At 36.7% G+C, this 26,254-nt stretch overlaps 1 protein-coding gene and 1 non-coding gene across 2 annotated transcripts in view; one reads left to right on the forward strand and one right to left on the reverse strand.

Annotated features, from left to right (window-relative positions):
• LOC113239803 (centrosomal protein of 104 kDa) overlaps positions 1-18,389 on the forward strand; it is a 27,371-nt gene extending 8,982 nt beyond the window's left edge. Inside the window, exons 4-20 of the mRNA XM_026476941.1 lie at positions 996-1,083; positions 3,126-3,309; positions 4,679-4,890; positions 6,114-6,284; positions 6,515-6,821; positions 7,203-7,290; positions 7,724-7,871; positions 8,161-8,387; positions 8,656-8,793; positions 10,541-10,672; positions 11,740-11,953; positions 12,356-12,775; positions 12,920-13,322; positions 13,708-13,813; positions 14,540-14,679; positions 15,945-16,040; positions 17,550-18,389. Coding sequence (XP_026332726.1) covers positions 996-1,083; positions 3,126-3,309; positions 4,679-4,890; positions 6,114-6,284; positions 6,515-6,821; positions 7,203-7,290; positions 7,724-7,871; positions 8,161-8,387; positions 8,656-8,793; positions 10,541-10,672; positions 11,740-11,953; positions 12,356-12,775; positions 12,920-13,322; positions 13,708-13,813; positions 14,540-14,679; positions 15,945-16,040; positions 17,550-17,671 — 3,196 coding nt within the window. The 3' untranslated portion in view covers positions 17,672-18,389. The remainder of the gene's footprint in view (positions 1-995; positions 1,084-3,125; positions 3,310-4,678; positions 4,891-6,113; positions 6,285-6,514; positions 6,822-7,202; positions 7,291-7,723; positions 7,872-8,160; positions 8,388-8,655; positions 8,794-10,540; positions 10,673-11,739; positions 11,954-12,355; positions 12,776-12,919; positions 13,323-13,707; positions 13,814-14,539; positions 14,680-15,944; positions 16,041-17,549) is intronic.
• Trnac-gca lies at positions 11,164-11,235 on the reverse strand. Its single transcript has one exon. It is a non-coding gene; the product is annotated as a tRNA-Cys (tRNA).
• Positions 18,390-26,254: the final 7,865 nt, after the last annotated feature.

Consider the following 26,254-nt stretch of genomic DNA (forward strand, 5'->3'; position numbering starts at 1 on the left):
GGTGCTACACTTACTGGTACTCCGACTACTGGTTCTACAACAACCGGAATTACCGCCATAGGTACTGCCCTAGTATATAGGAGTTCCACTATTTATCCTTGTATTGTACTGTGGTACTACAGTCTATTACGATAACCACTATTACTTCTAAGGGCGCGTTCCCATTATGTCGTAACGTTTTATTTATCGTTGGACGACTGTCGCGTCAAACCTGTTCTCGTATCACGACTATCTGTCGTGACTGTGTCGTGGACATTTATTTTACCGTTGCACGACTGTCGCGTCTAGCTGTTCCTACTAGATCGTGACGACAATTTATCGGCGCACGTGCAGATAACGATTAATAAAACTTGACGACAACAGTAGCTGCGATTATCTGTCGTCACATTTTTATCGTGACGCTTTATTTATCGTCGAACGATTGTCGGTCTAACTCTTCCCATTGTCTTGACCGTCTGTCATCGCAAAGTCAAAAAAGCCGCGAACGACAGTTAAACGTGTTGTACTATATGTGAACAACTTCATTTAACTATACAAGCCACGACCTTTAAAGCTGCACGACTCCGTTGTGGCGATATAATGAGAACGCGCTCTTATCGTGTCGATAGCATACACTGTATTATTGTAGCTACGAAGTTATTCCCACTTAGAGTTTCATGGTCATTCCTCTCAGGGGAATCTGCCTTACGAATGAGCAGTAGAGTTTAACAAATACTACGATTTCAAGTGTAATTTGAATTCCTATGAATTAGAGAGGCTTTGTTTTTGGTTACCCACGTCTCTAGTGGGTAGTAGCCGCTAATAGCCATCCTGAAGTGTGGCGCGAGTATGCCATCGTACTGAAAGGATTTACCAACCGGCGTAACGTCTTCGTCGATTGTTGCCCAGGGTACGTCTGACGTACAGAGGACATGACTAGTATACGCCATTGCGAGGAGTCTCCTTTCGTGCATGTCTATTAGTACAATTACTGAAACTCAACTATTATTTGCCAGATCGGCAGCTCTTCCGGAACCGACAGTGGCGCGCTTTGTGAAATTACGTCTCTCAGGACCACATCCACCTGCAGGCAATGACGATCAGGTACAGAGGTGTTCATATTCTAATTATTTGTTTTTTTTGTTTTTCTTCAATGCCTTAGTATGTAATAATAATAATAACGCACACACTCAACACCGCCCCCAATAATAACCCCGCACTAGAGAAACCCTGTGTTGCGGGTGCCATGGACACACACATAGACAAATTACACCCAAACTCACGAGAGAAATAAATGTAGGCCATACAAATATTTCTTCTGGCCCGCGAATTAAACCTTCCCAGGTCCTCTGCGTGGCAGTCCGGCATGGTAACCGTTCGGCCACGGAGGCAGTTAAATAATGTGTTTTTATGATGTGACGGTGTCGACCTTCTTCATCAATTATCTTACCTTTTTATCATCCTCTTTCCCTGGTTCCTTGTAACTTAATTTTAAAACTTTTCATCGTTCTCGAATTCCCTTTTCCTCCTCTATTCTTACGTTCACTCGATCTGTCGTCATTTCCATCAAAATTCTTGAAATGAGAAGACGTGCCCATTAGTCACAAATCATTTTCATTTCCTTATTGTTAAGAGTGGTTACATACGGCAGCGGCAAACGCGCGTGTAGCGTTTTATAGGCGATTGCATCGATGCGAACTCGTGTGTGACTGCATCGATACAAACGCGCGAGATTCTTATTTTTGAATGGAAAAATGGCGGGTTTTTGAAGTTACGAGTACAGTTTTTACAAAGATTATTTTTATTTTAAGTATATTATGAAGAAAAAACTAAGAAAGAAATAGTGATGAAGAAAGTTAGAACTATATTTTAAATCAAATTACAAAAGACTTGATCCTGAAAATTTCACTAATTACGAATACAAAGTTATTGTTCAAACTGATAGAAGATAGTGTGATTTAAGTGAAAGTAAAACATAAATATTTACTCCCGCCGCTTAAAACACTAATAAACCCAAATAAGTGAAGTAAGTTATTTAAGAGAAAGTGGAAACATAATGTATTAGAATTTAGAACTACAATGGCAAATATTACTAAGGATCCCGATAATTAAACGAAGACATGGCTCAAAGGACTTGTATCCACGCCAAAACTATTAATAAAAAAAATACAAACGCGCGATTGCATCGATACAAACGCGCGATTGCATCGATACAAACGCGCGATTGCATCGATGCAATCGCCTATAAATCTCAAGCGTAGCGATGTAATCGTGTGTTTGTATCGATACAGTCGCGCGCTTGCATCGCTGCTTAAAATCGCGTGCTTGTGTAAAGGTAGACGATTAGCGACAGCAACGCGTTTGTATCGCTCTAAATATTATTTTTAGCAGTATCGTTCTTTGTGAAAGAGTTCGTCCAGGGAAGTCATGCCACTTCACCTATTTCTGCCGCCAAGCAGTAATAAGAGCATTGAATTAATTAGTTCCCAAAGTGGTCCAGGTGGACCCCCAGGGGTCCACGAGGGACTCGACGGGGGTCTACGTTGGCGTGACAAAACATAATATAGATATGAAATATGGTACAAATGTAGCTGCAGGGGGTCCACCGGAACCAGCTAAATTTTGAAAGTGGTCTATGAGAAAAAAGTTTGGGAACCTCTGGATATAATATATTTTTATGTTCAAATTATAGAATATCACATATAATTAAATTGTTTCATGTTCTTTGTATTATTTTTATGACTTTCATGTCATAAAAGTACTTTAGACGTATGATCAGATATGGCTTTATTCCAAGACACACTATACGGTTTTTATTTTTAACTAATTTTTGATTTGTTTTGTTAGTTTTTGTTATATATATAAAAGTGAGTGATTGACTTACTATAACCTAATCATTAATTTGTATTTTTCTTCATTAACTTCTCCAGTGTTTTATTGAACACTCGATATCCGAAGTGATCCCTCACTGAAGTGATCCCTGGTTTCCTATATTACAAGATTCTGCTTAGTTTAGTATGTTATAATTTGAATCTTGTGAAACTATTATGTGTGTGGAGAAAATAAATAATTATTTTATATATCTCTAACGATGAGAAAGTTTCGAAATCAGGGTATATTCTAATATTCTCCATTTCACTCTCAAGGTAGCCTTAATGGCAGTGAACGTGTTAGGCGTGGAGGTAGGAGAAGCAGACAAGGTATCACCGGTGGCAGAAAAAGAGTTAACATATTCACCATACGACGATCTAGCGTTTGTCATGTACGTCGACAACGAGATTGCTGGCCTAGTCAGGAGTTTGGATGAGAAGAAGAGATCTGCTGTTCGTGGTAAGTCCCACAATGCAATAGAAATATTTTATACTGCCTCCTTACCTATTTCTGCCGCCGAGCAGTAATGTGAGCATTACCGCGTTCCGGTTTTGAAGGGTAAGGGTGCTGGTGAAATTACAGGCACATGATGCTTGTTAACTTATGTCTCAGGGTGACGGGCGCAGTGGCAGTGCCCGTAAGATATTTAAAGCTCTGAGTGGCACTGCAACTGTTATGGATAGGCTTACTACGAGGCGCACGACTTATCCGTCCTGTCACTTGATATTATAAAAAAAAGACGCATAACTTGTTCGTTCCGGCAGATAGATATCGTTGGTTGACTCATAATATCTCACACACTCACTAATTATAGAGCAGAATTCATTATTTATGTAGCTGTTGGTCTAACCTAACCATCGAGTATATAATCAGAAATAGAGACGACATTTAATTTACTTTGTTTGAAAACTATTCCGCCAAATGATTACGGTGACAATTACGCTCCGATTGGCCGGTCCGAATTAGAAACACGGGTGTCGTCAATTGTTCCATTTCAAATCGACCAGTTTCATTCGAGCTTAGCTATAATGGACGAAAACTAAAAAATTACATATTTAATTACTATTGAAATGTGATTCCGTTTGTTACAAAACAAACGGAATCACATTAGATATTTTGCTGTTTTTCCTACACCACCCATTGTGAGAGTTATTATCTTTATTACAATAAATACAGAATATTTTTGGAATATACGGAGACGTACACACAGGTCAGATGTTGGCGCTGTACTATTTCAGCTTTCTAATTTGTGATTTCAGCGCAAACGAGAGTTCATATTTAAAAGTGATATAAGGCCCATTTGCCTGATGAGTTGCCAGGGATGGATGGGGCTTATTTCGTCTCTATGTCTGGTTGTATACTCGATGTTTTTAACATATAATTTTTATAAAATTCCACAACGATTAAGCTAGGCAGATTGTTGTAATGTAATGTAATGTAGTTTGTAATGTAATGTGTTGTAACTTATTTTCATGAGGATTGATTCTTTTGTCATGTCACATAATTTTTTCATATAAATATTGTGCTTATTCAGTAAGGATGTAAATTTTTGGTGTCTTTTTTAATACCTAAAACCAACATCCGTATCAGCATCTGTTGATGTTAAGATAAAAAATTCTGCATCCGCTGATGTGTAAAAAACCTGCATTAGCAACAACCCTACACGTTTTATTATATTACGGTTTTACTCTAATATGTGGCCCAGGTATATTGGTGAAGGTAATAAGTAGAATGCATAAAAAATAGTCAATTTCAGGAATTTCTTTAAATTTCAAGCGAGTATCCACCCACCATACCCATATTCTAGATCTTTCTGCCTTCTTTCCAGAGGAACGTTTTGAATACGCCCGACGTCTCAAATCAGCTGGCTCAGCATTAGCAGCAGCTGGGATCCGCATCGGACGATGGAGGCTTCGCAAGAGAACCGCTGCAGCGAGAGACGATTTCGAGCTGGCCAGGAGAATGAGGGACAGGATTGCCGATGCGCTGGTTAGCGTCAAGGAAGATTCGGAGTTGTGTCGCTTATTTGAAACAGATGGGGTAAGTGTAGATATTCATACAATAATCAGATTTTTTAAAACTACAAGAAGACTGACTTCATTCCGCATAACACTGAGAGTGTTGAATCAATCATTTTGGAAAAAATATATCGACTCATCCGAAGAACAGAGTCCGATGTGATTTTATAGCGAAAAGAGAATAAGTACGTTACGAGAACAATTTCGTTATTAAAACTAAGGCCCATGTAATGGTTTTTTAAGAATTTATACATGTTATTTTGTTTTGGAAATATGAAATCGAACAAAGGTCCATCTGACATTCACAGCGAAGAAAAACGAACGAAATGTACTATGTCCTGAGAACAAGTAGTCTTACACATAGGCCTTTGTTCTACGGATGAGTCGATATAGTAAAATTGAGGATATGCACTGATTACTATACGGTGTGACAACATGATTCCTAAAAATTTGTCACACCGTATAGTATTTTTTTATATCAACTGAACTAAATAATACACGTAAACTTATTAATACAAAGATCGAACACTCAGAAGAAATTCCTTCAAACCGGCCGGATTGGAACCGACGTCTTCTAGCTTACCGTGCCAAACGCTATACCAACTAAGCCACGGAACGAACCAGCGGACCTCACGAAGTTTTCTATGTATTTGCTACGTGTCTTTGTATTTGGTTTTTTCAACGACTTTTTAGTCGTAACGCCATCTATGAGAAATCTATGAAAGTTTTATCACCCAGTCAGATATCTTTACAGTTACCAGCCCTGGCGAGAGATTCGCTTCCAGTCGCTATTCACTGTATTTTAAATTTTTATTGAATTGGTATTCAATTATTTTTTGTGAAATTATTCTACTAGTTTGTTATAATTATTAATACAAAGATCGAACACTCAGAAAATATCCGACAGGACATCCGGCCGGGTCGAAGTATTTTTTGTAAGTGTTCGGTCTTCGTATTAATAATTATAATAAATATTAATTTACTTTTAAAAAAACGTATAGAACTGTATACACAGAATAACGTTATGGTTGGACTGGCATGTTCTCGGGAACAAAAGTCTTAAATAATTTTATTTAATAATAAAGATAAAAAAGGTTACTAGATTATTTGCAAAAAGCCTTGTATTGAATTCCTTAACTACTAGAATTATTAACCTTAGAACAGAATACTAGTGTTTGGACACAAATGTGCAATATATGTATATGAATCGTATCTTCTTAAATCTCCGTATTGATCTTTTTCCAGCCTAACCGACGCAACGACTCCTCCATGCATCAAGAATATGATTTCTCCCACCACCTGTCACCATCCGTCGCAGCCATGTCACTTAGCCTAGATATCCCGTCCCCCGTCCCACCAGTGGGACGGGACAATCAGCAGTATGAGAATGAGGAGGAAGTCGATAATGTCCAAGGGGTAAGGATTTAGTTTATTTTTTTAAACTTGCAGTGACTCGGTTGTGTTTAAAAGTATTAACTTTTTATTATTAAGATGAATTATCATCTACGCTTTTTATTATTTTGTCTAAAATAGATCAATTTGAGACTGGTTTCTATTTAAATCTAAAAAAAATGTATTTTAAAGCCTTATTCACATACGAGAATCAGAAACCATAAATGTGGTATACCAAAATCATATTTTTCTAGTCACCCGTCCAAGTCTACGAAGAAGAAGTACAACACCATGCCGAGACACGAAACCATGATTACCAGCCGAGCCAAGACGTAATACAAGAACAAAAAGACGCGCAGAAGAAACTAGAAGAGTACAAAATGATGGAGGAACATAGGAAAGAGGAGTTTCTAAAAGAAGAACAACGGAAGGAAGAAATGAGAAGAACGGAAATATTAGATGAACAGAGAAAATTAGAAGACAAAAGAAAAGTAGATGATGAAGAATTTAGGAAAGAGACTGATAGTCCGCGGAGGAGTATTACACCTAATGCTGCCAATGGTAAGTTTATCGAGCACCAAAACGATCTGAACGAGTTTAATAAATCAAGTGAATATCTATGTTGCTGTTGAAGTTTCTTTATAACTACAGATACCAGGCTATAATGTCTGAGGTCTCTAATATTAGAGTAGATTCATGACGACCCCTATCTTTACCTAATTCTCGTCCACATGGTAGAGCTTTATTATAAAAATATTTCTACTTTCACCTCACAGTACTTAACTAGTCCACACTTGAAAACTATTTCTCAATGGTTTTACGAACGATTCTCCTCGCTCATTAATTCTATGCTATGAGCTGTTTCGGGGACAAAGGTGGCAAGCTTTCTGTAGTCGTTCTTCAGTTCTATGTGGGCACAAAAAGATATTATCTTTTGTTTAGGAACATTAGTAAGAAGAAGAAACAAAAGTGCAGGCCCAAGATCTACGTTTGAAGCTTACGAAGAAAGGCTATTACCAGCACTTAGGCAGTGAGTAAACTCTACGTTACTTTTTATCTAGGTTTCTATGTATTTAATAAAATTTCTTCACAATACCGATTGAACGTAAACTAAATGCTTCTTACCCGCAAACTTTTTTCCCGTCCCACCACTGAAATATTTATAAAACGTCGGTACTTAACTCAGTGTCTACTTGTAGTATTGATGTATTTTCAAAATTACTCTAATTAACTCATCGACTATATAACCAGAAATAAAGACGAAATGTCATTTAATTTGTTAGAAAACATTTGGTATTTAAAAGTGATTGAAGGCTCATTTGCCTGATAAATTGCCAGGAATGGTTTGCCCTTATTTCGCCTCTATTTCTGGTTATATACTCGATGAATTAACTAATGAGTTCAAGTTAAACTGAGTGACTATTGTGGGTCAAAATTTTCTAACGATAGTCTTTCGTTTGTAGTTCCCACACTAACGAATATCTTCGGGAAGCGAAAGAAGAAGAGTGCAGTGCAGGTAGCGCGTCGTCGCACCCTCGCCTGCCGCATAAGCTTAATGAGCGAGAGAGGAAGCAGGCGGCACTGCCGATACTTATATTTGGATATCCTCTTGTACGTATTCATCAAGAATCCTATGGAAAACATTTCATAGAAATCTCATTCGTATATAAATACCTTGAAAGAACTCCCTGTAACGTTTCAGCCTAAGCTTTGTTTATGCGGAAATACAGGAAACCAATGAGATGACGAAACCTCATGAATATTGGAAATTAACAGATCTTCTTAAAGGCATGGTTTCAAAATTGTGTGGCTGTAGTTTCGACAATAACTTGCTCATTTATTAATGTTCTACTGCTTCCTTAGAAGGTACGATTTTTTAAAACAGTTTTTTACATTTCAGGTAGAAAAATTCTACTCCAAAAACTATCTAGACAAAGAAGAAGGCTTGGCCCGCCTTCGAGCAGAATTGACAACCCCTTCTAACGGTAGCACTAAGACTTCACCGAACAAGACCGCGAGGGCAGCTGCACTGTTGCTGCAGAGAGCTCTGAGAGATAAGGTCTTCTCGGTGTACAGCCAGGCTAATGAGGGTGTCAGAGTGTTATTCCAACAGTTTGTACCTGATCGGTAAGTAACGTACTTGAAGTATAATTAGTAGATCTTATAATAACTTCCTATTGCGTTTGATGTAAAAGAGGTGTAGTTGTAAAGACAAACCGTTGATTCATAGTGTCTATAAATGATTGAAAACCTCAAGGCTCAGAAATTTTCTCGAGAAAAATTACTTAAAAAATAGGCGAAACTCAAATTCTATATTTTTTTGAGTCCTTAACTGAAAAACTTTAAAATTAATATACCCTGGTTGGAAATAGTTCAAGGGTAAATATGTTTTCAGGGTTTGTGCAGCAGAAGTGCAGCGTTGCCTGGAAAAGCTGCTACCAGAACTGCTGCGGGCCTGTGGAGACCCTGCTCCCAGGGTGCATTCCACTGCACAACACACAGTGCTTACTATAGCTGATTGCCCGCAAGTTAAGTAAGTATGTCATATCTGACGAAACTAACACAACGCACAAGGTTTATACAAACAAGGTTACGTAAACAGGGCATCTAAATAACTCACCGAAACACCGAAACATCTGTCAAAAAATCTCTCCCATAGTTGTGATCTGTTTAAAAATGTATCAGATTAATATTTGTAACAGGTTTTACTTCAGCTGCCCATAAGTATTCAAAAAAAATTCAAAATTCAAAAAGTTTATTTCAGACATAGTCCATATTAGTGTTAGTTACAAAAAAATTCTTACAACCTATGTTAGTACTAAATTTGCGAAATATTACAGTAACTTATAAATTAAACCCCTGGAACCCATGTGGACTGAGTTCCAGTGCTTCCACAATTCACTGACAGGGTTCTCTCAGATCAAACGAACTAGGCTATTGGAACTGCCACTCACGCGACGCGTCAGGGAGGCAGTTCTCTTCCGAATAATCGCGCTGAAGCTATCAATACGCGCGTCCGCGAACATATCTGATGCGCTGCAAAATCGTGGCAACCCCAATAGCATCCTAAGACCATTATTGTATTGAACACGCAGGGCATTGACCGTCGCTTTAGTGTAATTTGTGTACAGGCTGCACGTATAGAAGGTCTGACAAAACGCCCTGAAAAGGGTGGCATTAATTACCCTCACAACGCGCAAACCTGCGTGACAACATATTACAACGTACGGCCAACGCTCTGCGCTCCCTCTCCATATCTATGGTCTACATCCTTTGCCCATCACTTCTTCGGCTTCCTCGGGCCCTTCTTATATAACGGATGTAATGGTGATCTGCATATTTATCCTCTAAACAAGTTTGAATGTAGGAACGTGGTCACTAAAAGGCTATTGACTTTGTCATATGAGGAAACCGAAAACCTCCTTCTTGTTCCATTATAGTTAATTCCCACACACACAAACACACACTCTCACTCACACACTCACACACACACACAACACTCACTCTCACACACACACACAACATAATTCTTGCCCTCTAGTCTTCAATTTTATTTATATTTATAATTTTTTGATTTGTATAAACCTAATTTTGAGTAACTTTCTCTCATAGCAATCATTCGTGACGCAGTCAATGTTGTTTTTTTTGATACTTTATCCGTATGCGGAGGCCTGGAGACCTATAGCACAGGGTATCCTAGTTTAGGCTCCAGCCTTCACAGACAACAAATGTTTTATTACTTAAGAATGTTTAATATGGTTGAAATTGTGTGTGAAGGAAATAAAATTTATTATTATTATTATCGTATTTATTTTAACGAATATTTATTATTATTATTATTATTATTATTATTGTTATTATTATCTACATCATCCTGCAGATTTTCTGTGACCCAGTGCCCTAGGTATTTAAACCTTGCTACTCTCTTGAGAGGCGCACCACACAAATAAATAGGAGGGATTGAAGCGAGGGCTTTGTTACCGGCTTTAAACTACCGGTATTAGTAGGGCAACAGTATTAAACGGGTGAGGGCGGGTGATGTTGGATAGGCAGGGGAGTTGGAGACCACAGATTTTTGGTCGGCTAATGCCAAGGATATCTTCCGTAAAACTATGGTCAAAGACAGCTCCAATGATGAAATTATTAAATCATTTACATTACTTAAAAGAAAAGCCGCAAACGATACGGACTTTTCAGATTTGCCAGTGAAAGTAGAATGTTTTCTTACTAACTTTTTTATTTTAAGCACCATAGTTTTTAAAATAACCTTCTATGTCCAGGGCCATCCACTATATCCCTCAGCAGCTGGTGAGGCCGGTCCCCGCCAGCATGCATCCGAGAATGGCTCTCAGTCGTCTGCAAATGCTGGAACAGCTCATTCTCAGTCATGGCATCTTGACTGAAAAGAATAGGTAGGCAATTAAATTTATGTCTACATAGCCGTAAGCCCATTGGGAGAATTACAGTGTCAAAGTCTACACTGATCCAGGACTAATTCAGCACAAAATCAGGTTATTTATTATCGAGTTCTTAGGTTTTCGCGATTGTTACACATAGGAATGAAACTATTTTTCCGGATTTAAATCGCGTATATTTGTTTTTTCAAACAAACCGACGTTTAGGGCCCTTTACAGGTCCCATGGTCACGGTTGACTTGAGTCAAATATACGCGATTTAAATCCGGAAAAATAGTTTCATTCCTAGGTTATTTATTATTTGGGACTAAATATTCAAGAATTCATCAAATATTCATAAATTCATGAAAAATGGTATCACTTAATGTTTTATTTTTTCTTATGTTGTAGCATGTCATATTTATAGCGTATAACCGTTTTTTCATCTAACTTTCAAAGCTAGCAATTTTACTACCAACTCCAATCTGCAAAAAACTAAGCACTTAGCTAGGGAACACCCGGATTTGAACCGGGGACCTATCGATCTGCAGTCGATTGCTCTACCACTGAGCTATATCCCCTTATAACATCCACGTTTAAATTTCGAGACAGTTTAATTGTTTCACGACGTAGGCAATGACGTATGGAGTTTCCGAGAGCAATCTGAAGTTAAGTGACATCAAAATATTGACATTGTAAATTCAGCGATGCGAAGGGAGTTTCGACAAGTGCGTTTCTAGATTTACATGGAACTGAACCAAGGCTTTGAAGAGACTCACTTCATGTCCCTGTACTGTAGGCAGTGTCGTCAAAAGACTCTTTTAATTGTCGATTCGCCTTGACGAACGCCATGCAGTTGTCGGAAAAACATCACTGAGAGCGTACCACGTTAAGCGTTACTTATCATTACGGGGTCGGCGGACAAGCTGTGAACAATTTCCAAGTGTACGGTGCAACTTTCTTTACTCATGCCACTGTAGGTTCGAAACATTCCAAGCCAGTAAATGTGAAAAAAAGTTGGTGGTGATTAAAGATTTACGCCACATTGTGTTAAAAAAAATTGACAATTTTTTTATGTCGTCTAGCGGCCTAACTGTCCGTCGCCTAGCAGAATGCGGAGCCGCCGGTGCTCAACATGCAGCAGGCTCCGTCAGGGCAGCCGCTGAGCGAATCCTTCTCGCCGCTTACGCAAGGTCCCCAAGAGTAGTTCGGGCCCAACTTCCTCCTGATGACGCTGTTACTAGACGGAATTTAATCTATCGACATCTGTTTCAACAGTTTGATAGGATTGACATGCAGGTGAGTTTTACTGGCTATTAAAACTTTACTGTTTTGGTACTTATAAAATAACAATCAGACTATGGTCGGAACCCTGAGTGTTCATGGAGATCCAGTAATGGGAAGTATCAGTTGATAAACCACAGTTCCTAAATTACAAGTACCTGGTATTCTATACTGGAACAGGATCTGTGATGTTTCTGAAGATCGTTGATATTGTGTGCATCCATTTGACTCTGATTTTCATTGTATAGCATTAGTTAGACATCGTGATATGAGCATTTTGGTGACTTTTTAAAACCATTTTAAATCCATCTTATAATATTGATAATCTTCTGAATCATGGATTGGAAATAATTGTAATGATTGGTACCCTACTTCATTTTAAAGTCTGAATAAAGGAACCTTTCTTTCTATCTCCAGAAAATGCTAAACCAAGCCCCTACCGAGGAGCAACTCTTAAACGGGCATCAATCAATGGCGGATTCCACAACTGAAACCACCAGCATGAGTCAATCAATACGCAGCGGTATTAGCGGCATGACATCATCGCTCATGACGTCATCCTTAATGACGTCATCCTTGGGGGCTACATCGTCGTACAGCCTAAAATCAATGACGTCAAGCGTCAGTGGGGTTACCCTTGCACCTTCAAGCTTAGGAAGCTACAGTACGACAACATCTAAAACGAAAAGCAGTCTGAAAAAAAGTCCTACGAAAAGATATACACCCAGCAGGGCTATTAAGGACTTTTCGAATTATCCGGGTTATAATAAGTTGAGATTGGATAGTGCTGTTAGTCCAAAACATTCACCAAGGTCCAGTACGGGTGGTGTTGAAAAGGTGAGATTTAGATAAGAAGATAATAATATGACTAACACAATCCCAACTACTTTTCGCCTTACGTCTCATCTTGTTATATTATTATATGTAACGACACGTCCTCAATTCTTCGACCTTAGCTTATAAATGATCTTATCTGACCAGGTCCATTTCCAAGAGAACCAGACGGAAGAAGTAGTCTATCGCCGTGCCAACCGCATTCCAGAAAACCGTCATTCCATGATTCACTACGATCACGAATCGTCGAAACCTCAACTAAAAGAACGTCCAATCACAGTCTACGAACCTTTGCACTTGGATTACCGAGATTCTCCAACTTTGGGATCTCCAAAAGCTTCAAGAAACGACGTCCGAAGTATGGATTCTCTACCAATGGATTCACCAAGACATGAACTGCGATGTGATTCGGACAGAAGTTTGGACTCGCCGAAAGTGAAGGACTATTTTCGAGAATCGGCTTTGGAAAGTCCGAAATTGGTTGCTGGTTTGCGGAATTTACATTTGGATGAAAGTAGTCAGATGGATGAAAGCGGGTATTACAGTCCTGGTTAGTTAACACGATACAGTCAGTCTTCTCGATCGCCTATAATTTTTTTTCTTGCCCTTACATTTTCAATTATTTTCCTGTCTGTTTTCAAATTCCAATTTCTTCAGATGTCATTTTGCTTCGCCATCTCATGTTATTAGGATGTACGTAAGCGATAAAATGATACTATGGGTTATAGAGAGATGTTTATTATTCGATCCCCACAATATTTATTATATATATTCCGTACAAGAGATTATACGTAATACTTACATTGTTTCTAAAAAGCGAATGTTTAAACATCGTGATGATGAATTTCTAAGTGAATTTCTCACACGCTTCAAAGCCAATGCAACCACGATAACATTTTAATTAATAAATTCACCTAATATGTGTTTCTGTTCAGGTCGAAAGCAGCAGATGTCGTTGAACGAACATCAGCTCTTTGAGAGCTACGAACCCAGTGCTGCGGACGCCAGCTGTGATTCTACCCCAGAACCTGCTGTCTGCAGGTTAGTGTAGTGTAGACGCTTAAGAAGTTTTTGATTGATATGATTTTATATTGATATGTTTTTGTTATCAAAAACATAATACTTAGTCTATATACAGTCTCATTGCTGGGCTCAGGTCTTTTCTCACAACGGAGGGCTACTTGTAGTAGGGCTGAAAAGTGTACAAGTTTCCTCTCGATTGTTTTCCTTTACCGAAAGCTTATGGACTTTCACACTTTGTCTCGTTGGCGAAGGGTGCTTCTTCTGGCTCTATACTTATATCCGCGTTCCACCCAAGGTGGACATTGATACAATGTCTAAGATTTATCTGCTGGTACCCATGCGTATACCTTGGAGTGATGAGGGTGCGGTGGCCCCACGCCGCCGGCCGAGGCTCTTACTTGCCCGTCCTACTCGTACGGTAGGTACTTACCGCGAACGCGTCAACCGTTCGGATCGGGGACATACTCACTCAGTGTGTTCATATTGACATCTTCACTGATAGCGGTGAATATATATGTAGGCCGAGTTGTAAATTTTTAGAATTACAATAGTTATAGTAATATCATAATGAAACATATTTATAATTATCTGTTTAAGACATGTAAGCGTGTTGGCTATTTAGCTGTTAGTTTACAATGTGAATGAATAAATAAATAAATATAGAATCATGGTATATTTCAAATTAAATTTCTTATGCTATTCATGTTATTAGATTTAACATTGAAAGCCCTTTTTGCCATACAGTACATCATGTACGTGGTGCGGGCGCCGCGTGCGGTCTGACACTTTAGAAAGTCACTACTGGAAACGATGTGTGCTACTGGCCAGGTGTCCGCATTGCCGCGTTGCTCTTGAGGCTAGAGTGCTGCATACACATCTACTGGGTAACTTCTGTTTAATATTCTATCAATGTACAAGCTCTCTTTTAGATTGGCCTTTTTAAGTAGCTGTAGAGCTCCTTGTAAAACAGTTCGCCCAGGGACTTCCAGTAAGTACTACCACCGAACTGTAATGCGGGCATTATTGTGTTCCGGTTTTGAAGGTTAAGCATGCAGGTGGGACTTCGTTAAATATCATGATAGTAAAATATCGTGATATTCATTAAACTTACTTCATGGGACTTGTCAACTTATGACTCAGGTTGATGGGCACAGCGTCAGTGCTCGTCAGAGCTTTGCGATGTAAAAGATCTGAGTGGCACTGCAACTGGAGAGGCGTGTCACTTACCACCACGCGCACTTGTTCGTCACTTGATATCATAAAAAGAAAAAAAAGGCGCCTAAACTGCTCATAACTAAAACTGCGTGAAACTGACTATAACCTAATCGTTCGATCTTAATCTTCCAATAATAGGCACTTTGAAATGCCAATGCTTAGAGTGTATGTACGTTATGAACGTGCAGACTCAAACGCGATACAGACGCGCGAGAAGCGCGTTCGCAGTTCTCTTGCACTTGCGACATAGAAGTTTCTCGCGATTTATGTCGCACCTGCGCAAGTCGCGCCTTCTCGTGCTAGTCCTAAGTATTGCGTTTGGAACGATTCAAACTCGCGCAAACATCGCGTTGCAAGCACAAAGCTTACAATACTCCACTAGAGTTTACACTTAGAATTTCATGTAAGTGGTTAATTCATTTCAAGAAGTAACTGAAATTAACAAACGAAACTAAAATTAAAACTATCTCTTGTACGCGCGACTTGTACAGCGTGTCTACGGCGCATGTCCGCGCAGATGACGCGCGTTTATGGTGCAAAGGTTTACTCGCTGCGACTGCATTTGAATCGCGTTTACGCGCGTCGTCGGCGCGTATAAGATACGCCCTGTGCATAGGCCCTGAGTATTATAAAAAGAAAAAAAATGGTATACTGCTCATTGCTACCACTGCATGAGACTGACTATAACCTAATCGTTCGATCATGGTTCGATCTTATCTTTTGAGATGCCAGTGCCTTTTAAAAGAACCGCTGTCATTTGGTCTATCAAAAAAATACCCATTCGAAAAAACTAAAAACAAAAACAATCAATTAAAGATAGAACTGCACATAGAACAAATTTCTGATATGAAAAATTAATCAATGCGCTTTGTAGCATATAGTGGATATTTGATTGTATTTGTTCATGTCATTAATTACATTACTTTGTTCACAGAAGAGTGTTCAATTAGTGAGGGCTCCTGGAAGCCGTGTCACAAGTGTGGAGCTGCTTTAAGAACCGACGAAAGTGATTACCACGTCAACTGTATACGTGAGTTATAGTTGTACAACAATCTATAATTATATGATAGATTTTCAGACATATAGTCTGCAACCCGTTGCACACTGGCTTACAAGTTGGAATAAAATTGGAAAATAATTGTATTAAAAATGTCACTCCTTTAACTTTACGGAAATCGAACGAGGTGTACAATTCCACTGGTCAAATAGGTACAATACCGTCCGCCAGTGTTGCCAACTAGACAAAAGCAAATGCCGCTAGACAGAAGGCTTAAAAGTCGCTAAAATTATATTTCCACTCTATATGAAAAATCTACTCTTATGGCCTTACTCATCATAAGGTTCATTTCATTGGCAAGAATTTTATGGTCAAAACATAGATAAAAGACCCGGGCATCTACTCTTGTTCTCCATCCGACTTCAGTCCCAAACCATAACTGTCAAATAAGTAATATTTGACCTTAGAGGATGGAAAAAAATGAAATTTGACTAAAAGACAATGTCAAGTGTGAAGCTTCATTCGCATCATGAGTCAAACGTTCTCCGTCCGACAGGGCCTGGCCCATATCTTCCAACTTAACTTTTGATTATAGTATTTTGTTGTTAAATAGAAATATAACGTAGTTTTTATGTCAAAATATTGCTCTATAAAGACAAATTCGCTGCACGCGGTGTCGTTTCCAGCACATTCAATACGTAGGTACCATAGCATAGGACGTAGCTCAGGTAGCGTAGCGAGAGGAACTTTATAAATATAAACGGCGATTATATCATAATTATAACTTTATACGTGCATTTAATTTCAAAGCGTTGTCCAGAACTCCTAGATGTCTGTTTGACATCAACGCTCTATTATTCTTACAATTCTAAATACAAACCCTAAGCTGCCTGTACTACAGTACTTAATACTTACGCTATAATAGCCTACTGAATCTGAGTAATGACATCAAGCGCTCACTACGAGGAAAAGGAACTAAGCACATCCTTAGCGATGTGAAAATAACGTTGCCGGCCGTGTGCCGTTCTGCGGAGCAGAATGTTCATCAATGACAGACTTGTGTGAGCGCTTGTGCCGACGTCGGTACACTCAGCGATAGGCACTTATCGCGTATCCATGAACGAGTAGCAGAGCCCTGACATAGGCTCCGTACAACGCCTCCGCCGTTAGACAACGCTCGCGACAGTGTAGCTTTGCCGGTAGAAGGAGTTATGCTGTACAGTTCAGGTACTCATGATAGTTTCTCCGACATATAAGTACGAACAACAGCAGCAGACTACAACGTATTGACCTTGAGCACTTCGAATGTTAATCATATTTCGGTTTTAATTCCTTTAGCAGTTTTATGTTTTGACATTAAATAAATTTGAGAAAAAAAAATTATATCTGCTGCGTCTAAGTTTTAGGTACACTATAACTCTAACAAATTGATTTTGAGCCTTTCTACTGTCTATGTTGATATGATTATCAAAAAAGCGCCTCTATGTCAGGGTACAAAAGTAATTTGTCAATCTTTAGTAGGTGAATTTGTTTTCTATACAGCGTTGGGCATGGACGAGTGGAAATGCCCGTACTGTCTAAACAACGTGCTGGCACGAGATCTACCGTGGCAGCGCCATCTTATGCAGTGCCCCAGGAACCCAAGGCTCGTACAGAACACGTAGGCGTGATGCTGACTGACAAATGTGCGTTTGGCAAGATCTTTTCTGTCTGGTTGAATTATAAAGATTCATAATGTGACCGTATAATACCGACGGAAATACATGAAACAATTTGCAAGCGTTATTTTCAAATTGAACTCGAAAAGTAGACTACGAATTTAAACTTTGACTTATGTGATCGTCGCCATACGTATAATTTGTTATTCAACGTCAAGCTTTTTAAGTATAGGGTATGTATGTAGGAATGTATGGAATTGTATGTGGTTTGAGATGTGATTATTCGGAGATTAATTGCTTCGCGCTAATTTATTTCCATACATATTTATGTACCTAACTGTAACTTAACCAGAGAACAAAAAGTAACAAGATTGGACACTCTCCGCCCCTACCTAGCTAGATACCGCAACACGCCCCGCTCACTGACGGTCACATTGACTGAACGGCTAAAAGGCTGTCGGTGAGCCGTTTTATGAGACGCTAAGACGCCTTTGATATTTGAATATAGTTTTCATTCATTCATTACGAAACTTGTACGTATGCGTACGTATTATAATACAGATTTATTATATCATTATAATGAGATGTAAATCATTAGACAAGGGTTTCTCGAATTTTCAATTTATATTGCCGATAAATATGTAGTGAATATAATTATTAACTAGGTAATAATAAAGTTGCACACGCAATTTCAAATACCTTGGTTACCTTATTTAAAATTACCTGTCCAAATTATAACTTTTTAGGTGCTTTTAAACTTTTTTTTAAAATAAACCTTCAGGATTATTTTAGTATAGAATTAATGAAAAATATAATTGATATAAATACCTAATAAACATGTGTAATTATTAGGATTCTATTAATAGTTAGAAGTTTCGCTATGTTGCCGCTCTGACCACGTACGAGAAGTGATTGGTAATCCTTGCCACTTCACGCACACATTTGCACGTGTGCAGATAGCTCCTTGCTGTATGTAGAAATAGTAGGTAAATAACTTTCTAGGTAAATGACCCAAGGTGTTTTTGTTTGTGGCTGCCAGAGTCGCGCCACCCCTGTGTGCGATGAGTGCGGTGCACAAACCGGCCGCCCTAAGACGCCCAAATAAACGACGAAATGTAATATTTAACGAAATATTTAAGTAAATTCAAGTTTTCAAGGTTATATAAGCAAGTATTTGAACTTAATAAAGAACAATGCGAGCCTTTTATGATACTGGCAACGAATCATTGCCTTTTCTTTTCAGTGGGTCATAGACCAGTTGTCAGTTCATTCAAAATTGAAAAAATATCCGGCTTACCTCCCTCGCGCTGTATCATGGCCCGTATTCCGTTCAATCAGTAATGATGAGTCACAACCATCGACCATTCCAATTTCGTCAAGAACTACAAAAGTATTTAAGTATTTATTAGAAATGGTTAGAAAGAGACAGATAGAGGCAGAGAGGGAGAGAGGTAGAGGTATACAGGAAGAAAGTGATAGATAAAGAAAGAAACAGAGAGGGAAAGAGGTATGGAGAGAGAGAGAGAGAGGTAAAGAGGTGTAGAAAGCTTTAACGAAAAGCGACTCGTGAAACTCATCATGCTCATGCTCACATTCAATTTTAGTGCTTTTATTTTATTTTATAGTTAAAGTACATCAACAGTAGTACATATACTCTTAGGTAATAGTGTAGTTTCACATTAGTTTTGTACTTATATGTCTACCCATTACAGATGTACACAGCATTTAATATCTATGCAACAGAAACAATAACACGAGTGCTGACACTGAAGAGGCGCTTCCTAATTTTCGTTAAGGCGGCACTGATCGCTGACTTTAAAAACTTCCATTTCTCACATCTTAAACCACAAAAGAAAAGTGCGATGCGAAAAGTGTATTTTAAAAATGCGGGTGAAAGTAAAGTATCACGTTAAGAAGTTAATTTGAGACTCACGGGACACGCGTTATTTACTCCCTTTCAAATGTTTCATTAAAATTGGTCTTGTGAGTTCTTTCTCTTCCCGGAGCTACAGCTACACATATACGTAAAGAAAAAGAGAGCGATCGAATCGAAGATGGAGAAAAAGGGAGCGATAGAAATTACATAGTTACAAGTTAAGTTCTTAATGTTATACTGGTGAGAATGAAAAATAATAAAGCTCTAAGAGATTTTTCTTAATGTCAAATTTTTCTACCTCCAGATTGTAAAGGTCGTTTGCAATTTCATGAAAATTTTATTGTATCTCAGTCAGTTATGTTACAGAGATTACGATGTTATTTTTCATGTGATTTTCTTTCGGTCTATATAAGCTAATAACTTTTGGAGACTGTCCGGGAAGTTGAAATTGTAGGGTTATTGTAACAAAAATATTGTTAATTTATTACAAAAGCAGGGATTTTAGAATAACCACTCGATTTTTAAGTTTTAACTGTTATGTTTATAAATTGAGTTAAATGTTTTTGAAATCCTTTTAGTACAATTGATTATGTTAATTCCTTAAATATTCGTCACTTTGGCATTATTTAAGGCCCAGCGCAAACGAAGCGACATGGCGCGATATGTAGTCTATTCTACGTGATGACGCGACTACAATCATATATCGTCTGCTTTACACCAAACAATCAAAATAGACAAATATTTGACTAAGTAGCTGTAGAACGGTTTAAAAAAAATTAGAATTTTTAATAAAAAAATTACCTGAACGACATTGCCAATTTTACGTGTAGTATTTTGTTTTAAATATGATCGTCGAAGTGTCAATTTTTGACTGTATCTATAAGAGCACTGCTTTTTAGTCCGTTTCTACCGTCCGTTTTAATTGAATGCCGTCTTTGAATGCTCATCTTATCTGTTTGTCGTATTTTTATTTCACGTAATTTAAGGGTTTTAGTATTTTTTCTTAATAAATGTCGATTTTGGGGCATTGATAGTTTTAACTTTAAGATCCAACATTAATTAAAAATAATCACCTTTATCTATCACGCTTAAGAAGGATATGAACATCCGCAGAGCTATCTCTATCTAGCAGTATTGCCATCTACTGGCATGTAATAGGTAATTTGAAAGGCTTAGAACTATTTTTATGTATTATTTATTTTTATAAATTGGCAAATTTACAGGGGAGCGTTTTAAAGTCACTGTTTTAAACACGTGACTTTAGCATTTCTTAGTTTTATTCGACAAAGCTCATCACTCACATCTAATAGATTATTGTAGATCATCTAACCGATATCTAGGATTTTATAATACTCTACGTAACGAACTTTGCCAAATAAAACTGATAAATGCTAAATTCACGTGTTATGCTTATTTCAATCAATTCAGAGCTTTAAAACGCTCCCCTGTAAACTTGGCAATATCGATATACGATACTTCACGTAGGAGGGGTCGAAATTTGCTACTTACTACGAAACTTAAATAAAGGTGATGTTTTTTTTGTAATGCGTGTCATAGAATCGACTTTTAAGTTATTTAAAAAAAATATTCTGGATACTTAGTAATCTGATACACGTCTGAAATTCTTTTAGAAAAAGGAATGATTGTTAGTGGTATGACATATTATATCAATTATTACATTACAAGTTACTTTTGAAGAGTTTGAAAACCTCTTTGTATATGTAATAATGATATATCGGTAATTTTAGTTACAAAGTATTAGTCAAATGGATTTGAAATTTTAGTTTTAGTAATTTATATAATTATTAGAATGAATATTCCTTATATCATAGATTAAAAGCGTATTATATTATGAATAATGTACAAAAGGAAAAGAATCAGAGCAATCCTCAAATTTCAGTAGCATCTTAGTGTAATCCTAGATTTTAAGTACCTAGTTATTAGAAGTTAGTTTCATTTCGTAATTTATACAGATATATAACAATAATATTATAGATGTTCTAAACAATTTTATATGACTGTGGATACCTCAAATATATAAGACAAAGTAAATGGAATTGACAAATTAACAGAGAATATTCTGCATGAGGATTTAGTTGATTTGGTTTAGCTTTTATTTTGCTGCGTTCACGTAGTGATCTGTCTTAGTAATCTAAATATATAAAAAAATACTTACTTTTTTATTTAGTAAACTTAAACAGAACTTAGAATTAAGAAAAAAACGTATTGTTAAGTTCAGTTACACGAGAATTCTCTCTGTTAACTAGTCAATGATTAAATTATCACATAACTTTAGAGTAACTTAGCTTAACATTAGCTTAACTCAAGCCACATCACCCCACTGTGATAGGAGTGGTATATTTTGAAACATTAGCGTCTCTACGAACGGTCGACATTTGAAATCAGAGGTAAAAATCGTACCAACTTGTTGATTCAATTGATTAGATTCAGCTAGAGAGATTTAATTATTAATGTGATATGACATCCACATATGTATTTGATCTGAACGCTACACTAGTCACCCCATGTCTTTGCCATAATAAGTCCACCATAATAAGTTCACCACCCTGATGCGGATTGAGGACTTCTTAGCGTTACGAAAAATACTACAATTGTCTCTGACATGCAGGTTTCATTAGGGTATTTTCCTTCACTGCTATAGAGGGTGATATAATATAATAATGTAACTTGACAATGAGTTGTATTTATCGATATTTATTTGAAAGAACTACACTATTTTTGTTATGATTATTAATGCAAAGATCGAACACACAGAAAAATTTAGTCGACCCGGTGCCGAAAGCCAGTATCTATAAAGCCAGTATATCTATAAAAAAACACGTAGGAGAATTTCAACGGCTCGGTAACTAGACCCGTAGCTCAGTTGGTAAAGAACAATGCTACGGTGCAGCAGGAACGTGGGTTCAAGGCCCATCGGGTCGACAAAATTTTTCTGTGTGTCCATCTTTGTATTCATAATATCATAATGAGTTGTATTTTAGTTTAAGTTAAAGATTATATAGAATCTATTCAGGAAAAGTCAACATCGTTCAATTATAATGATAATTAATATCTTTTCCAGTGTCTTCCGACACAAAAAATTGAGATTAAGTTCACTATCTCATTTATTGTATTAGAAAAGTCATAATAAATATTATTCACTGCGGTAACAGCATCAATACTGCAATTTCAGTTATTCTCTAAGATTAAAAAGAGATGCCATTATCTGAAAAAGAGAATTCTAAAGTCGGCCGTGTGTAGAGGCGTTAACTATGATAACAGGAACACAAGAGTGGTATTTAGTTGATGGTTTAGCGATAACGATTTTTAGGTTACGTAATATTAAATTAAGGTCCATAGTGTGATTTAAATTTATTTTCTTGCATTTTAAAATTTATCTTGCAGGACATTAGTTGTGCTACAGGTTCTCTGACAAAATCGAGTAAAGGAAATAAAACTGCGTAATTGGGTCTATCCGTCTCAATGTTAACTTTCACTATACACAAGGAATCAAAGTACAGACACATGAGACTCATCAATTTACGTGTCAAGGTGACGGGTGCAGTAGCAGTGGCCCTCAGGGCTTTGCGATTTAAATCTCTAAGTGTCACTGCAATTGGTAGCCGTATGACTTGCCAACAAGAAGATATCGTAAAAAAGACACCTCAAAAGTATCTTTAGAATAATGATGTAATAACCATTGTAACAACTTTAATGACACTATATATAACCATCATTGTGAAAAAATACTTACTTTATTTTGTTCTACACTTGTAATTCCACATTTATAATCTACACGCCTGTCCATAACAGCTTTAAGTCGCAAAGATCTGCGGGGCACTGCCGCTGCGCCCGTCATCCTGAGACATAAGTTGACAAGTCCCATGTGCCTGTAATTTCACCAGCACCCTTACCCTTCCATACCAGAACGCAATAATGCTAACGTTACCGCTTGGCGGCAGAACTTCCTTGGACGAACTTTTTCACAACCAGCTCTACTGCTGCTAATGTGCTTCTGGTGTGATTGATTTTAAACAAATTATTCTTTTTTGCTAATATTATTTCTATTTTTTCTTATCTCAATCACATAACGTTCGATTTATACAAAATTTACTTTATTCTTATTTTTTTAACTACTTAGGTTAAGTTTGTACATTGAACTAAACTTCTTTTCAGAAAATGATAGTTTAGCGGAGTAATGGAATCATTCCAAAAATCGTAGAAAACATAGCTCTCTGATCGCCCTCTAGGGGATATATATGATCGAGGGTTTATGCATTTAGATATAAATATAGTAAGAAATTAATAAGATATTTTTTTTTATAATTATTGCGGTCAATATTGCCAAAGCAAACAAAATTGAATTTGAGTATCTGTAGTCTGTCTGAGTCTCCTTAGTTACCTAAAACAAAAGGACGTAAGGGTTTATTTTAGTCTAAAGCTCTCAAAATATTCAAAAATTAACCATATTACACAACTGCATCATGTGTGATTTTTTAAAGAATTATATAATTAGATTCTCTAAACGAAAATTAATTTCTCCGTCTTTTTGGAAATATTAGCAAAAGCTACATCAATCAGGGCATATGAACTTAAATTGAGATTAGATTGTGTTTACTTGACGACAATACGAAAGTAGAACTAATATCGCTAAACCGTAGAAATAGTTCATCGATAAGTCACTGACAGCTCCTTAATTTGGTTTAAATAAATTTGGGAAAGATGAGCCAGTAAATTGTGAAGATAAAATATATTAAATTGTAAATAATATTAATTTAAAGTATAACGAAGCAAAATCATATTATAATAAGAAACAGAAAAGGTACAAAGTGTAAATATGATAGTAGTTTAATAATTTTAATTATAATATATACTAAATTTCCATTAATTCGTTTTTGCACCGTATTATTTTATCATGCTTTGGTGTACAGGCATATGGGGACTTGTCAACTTATGTATATGAGTGAAGAGCGCAGTGACAATGCTCCTCAGATCTTAAAGCTCTGAGTGGCATTTCAACTGTTATGAATCATAAAAAAAAGATTATATTGACATTATTTTTGGCTTTATTTTCATACAGTCTAAAGAGCTACATAGCGCTATAAAACGCCATGCCAATGTTGCCACTTATTGCTTCTAAATTCTCAAAACGTCATTACATAAATTCCTATCAACGAGAATTTATTTAATTAACTTACAATTAATTACTGCAGAAATAATGAAATACTATCGATGTAAATTAGGCAATTATTAAATTTTACTGCTGAGTGTTAAAAAAACTATCAAAAATAACAATTTCCCCATATTTAGATGTAAAATCACTAAATTGGCAAGACTGCGTTGATTGTGCTATGTAGCGACTTACTTATAACTTGATTCTAAATCGTGCCTTCATCTAAGGCCTTCACTTGCCTTGTTTATGAGTACGGAAACAGTTAAACAATTTAAACAAGATTAGTAATAATGACAACTACCTCTCATTTAGATTAGGTAATTCAGCACGTAAATGGAAGCAGCATAAGCTCTCTGACCTCCCCACGTGGGATAAGTGCTGTTGGAAGGGAAGTGCTAGTAGCTTACAAATAAGATATATAGATTATTTAATAAAGAAATTTAAATAATAAAGAATTAGAAAAATAAGTGTACATATAATAATGCCAAATCATGAGCGATGAAGTATATAAAGTAGTGAAGATTATAAATAAACGCGGTTATGCAATAACCTATTAGGTATAATGTTTGTTATTCATTGTTTAATTTTCATTCTGTGTTCTTAACGGTGTACAGTTGATGCCCTAAAACCCCCTAACCGATCATTTGGTTCTGAATTTGAAAAAATATTATACTAACGTAACCTTTAAACAGTGAGCATTAAAATTCATTTTGGTACCACGTCCTTATTGCATCAATAGTGAATGACATTTTAACACATTTTTAAGCCAATTTAATCGTTAATGTATACGTACTTATGTACAGAATGCAAATTACAAACACAGAGCTGGAAGTCCTTTAAACTTTATGGAATTATTTAAATCACTGTTTCTACTACTCATCTTGTCTTATGATAGAAATTTGAGCCGTAACGCATTGAAAAAGAATTAGCTATCTGTAAATAAAGTGGCATAAATTTTTATCATTTAGATTTCGTAAAATAATCTCTTTTTTGTTTTCAAATAACGTATATCAAATCTCTCGCAATTTTTGGACTTGTGCAAGTGTAACCCTCTATATATTTTTTTAAAATAAGCTAGACACTGGAGTTGCAAAATTTTTTATAGTTATTAAGATGAAGCTACCTCATTGTACATAATCGAAATAATTTCATGGATTATATTAGTAGATATATAATAAGCTAATTTATTAACCCTTAAGAGTATAGTTTAGAGAAAGCGCCCCATGCAAACGTAGTTTGATCCTATTTTGAATATTAACCAAATAAAGTCAATAAAATTTTGTAAACGATCTAGAAACTACGACCTCGGGTTGAGATTCGTCAGTTTTTTTGATGCAACATATAGTTGTAAAATTGTAGAAGCTGAAAAATTTTAAACTTTCGACTACACTAATCCTAGCTTCCTACTAAGTTTTCAAAACAATTAATCATTGTTTTTGAAACAATATTATTATGGGAAAAAATGATGAATTCTTTAAATTTAAACATTTTCTCAAAAAACTTATCATATTATTTGAACGAGTATCAAACTACGTAAGTA

This window comes from Hyposmocoma kahamanoa, unplaced genomic scaffold (assembly GCF_003589595.1).
Source record: "Hyposmocoma kahamanoa isolate Upper Pololo Valley unplaced genomic scaffold, ASM358959v1 116, whole genome shotgun sequence".
Taxonomy (NCBI): domain Eukaryota; kingdom Metazoa; phylum Arthropoda; class Insecta; order Lepidoptera; family Cosmopterigidae; genus Hyposmocoma; species Hyposmocoma kahamanoa.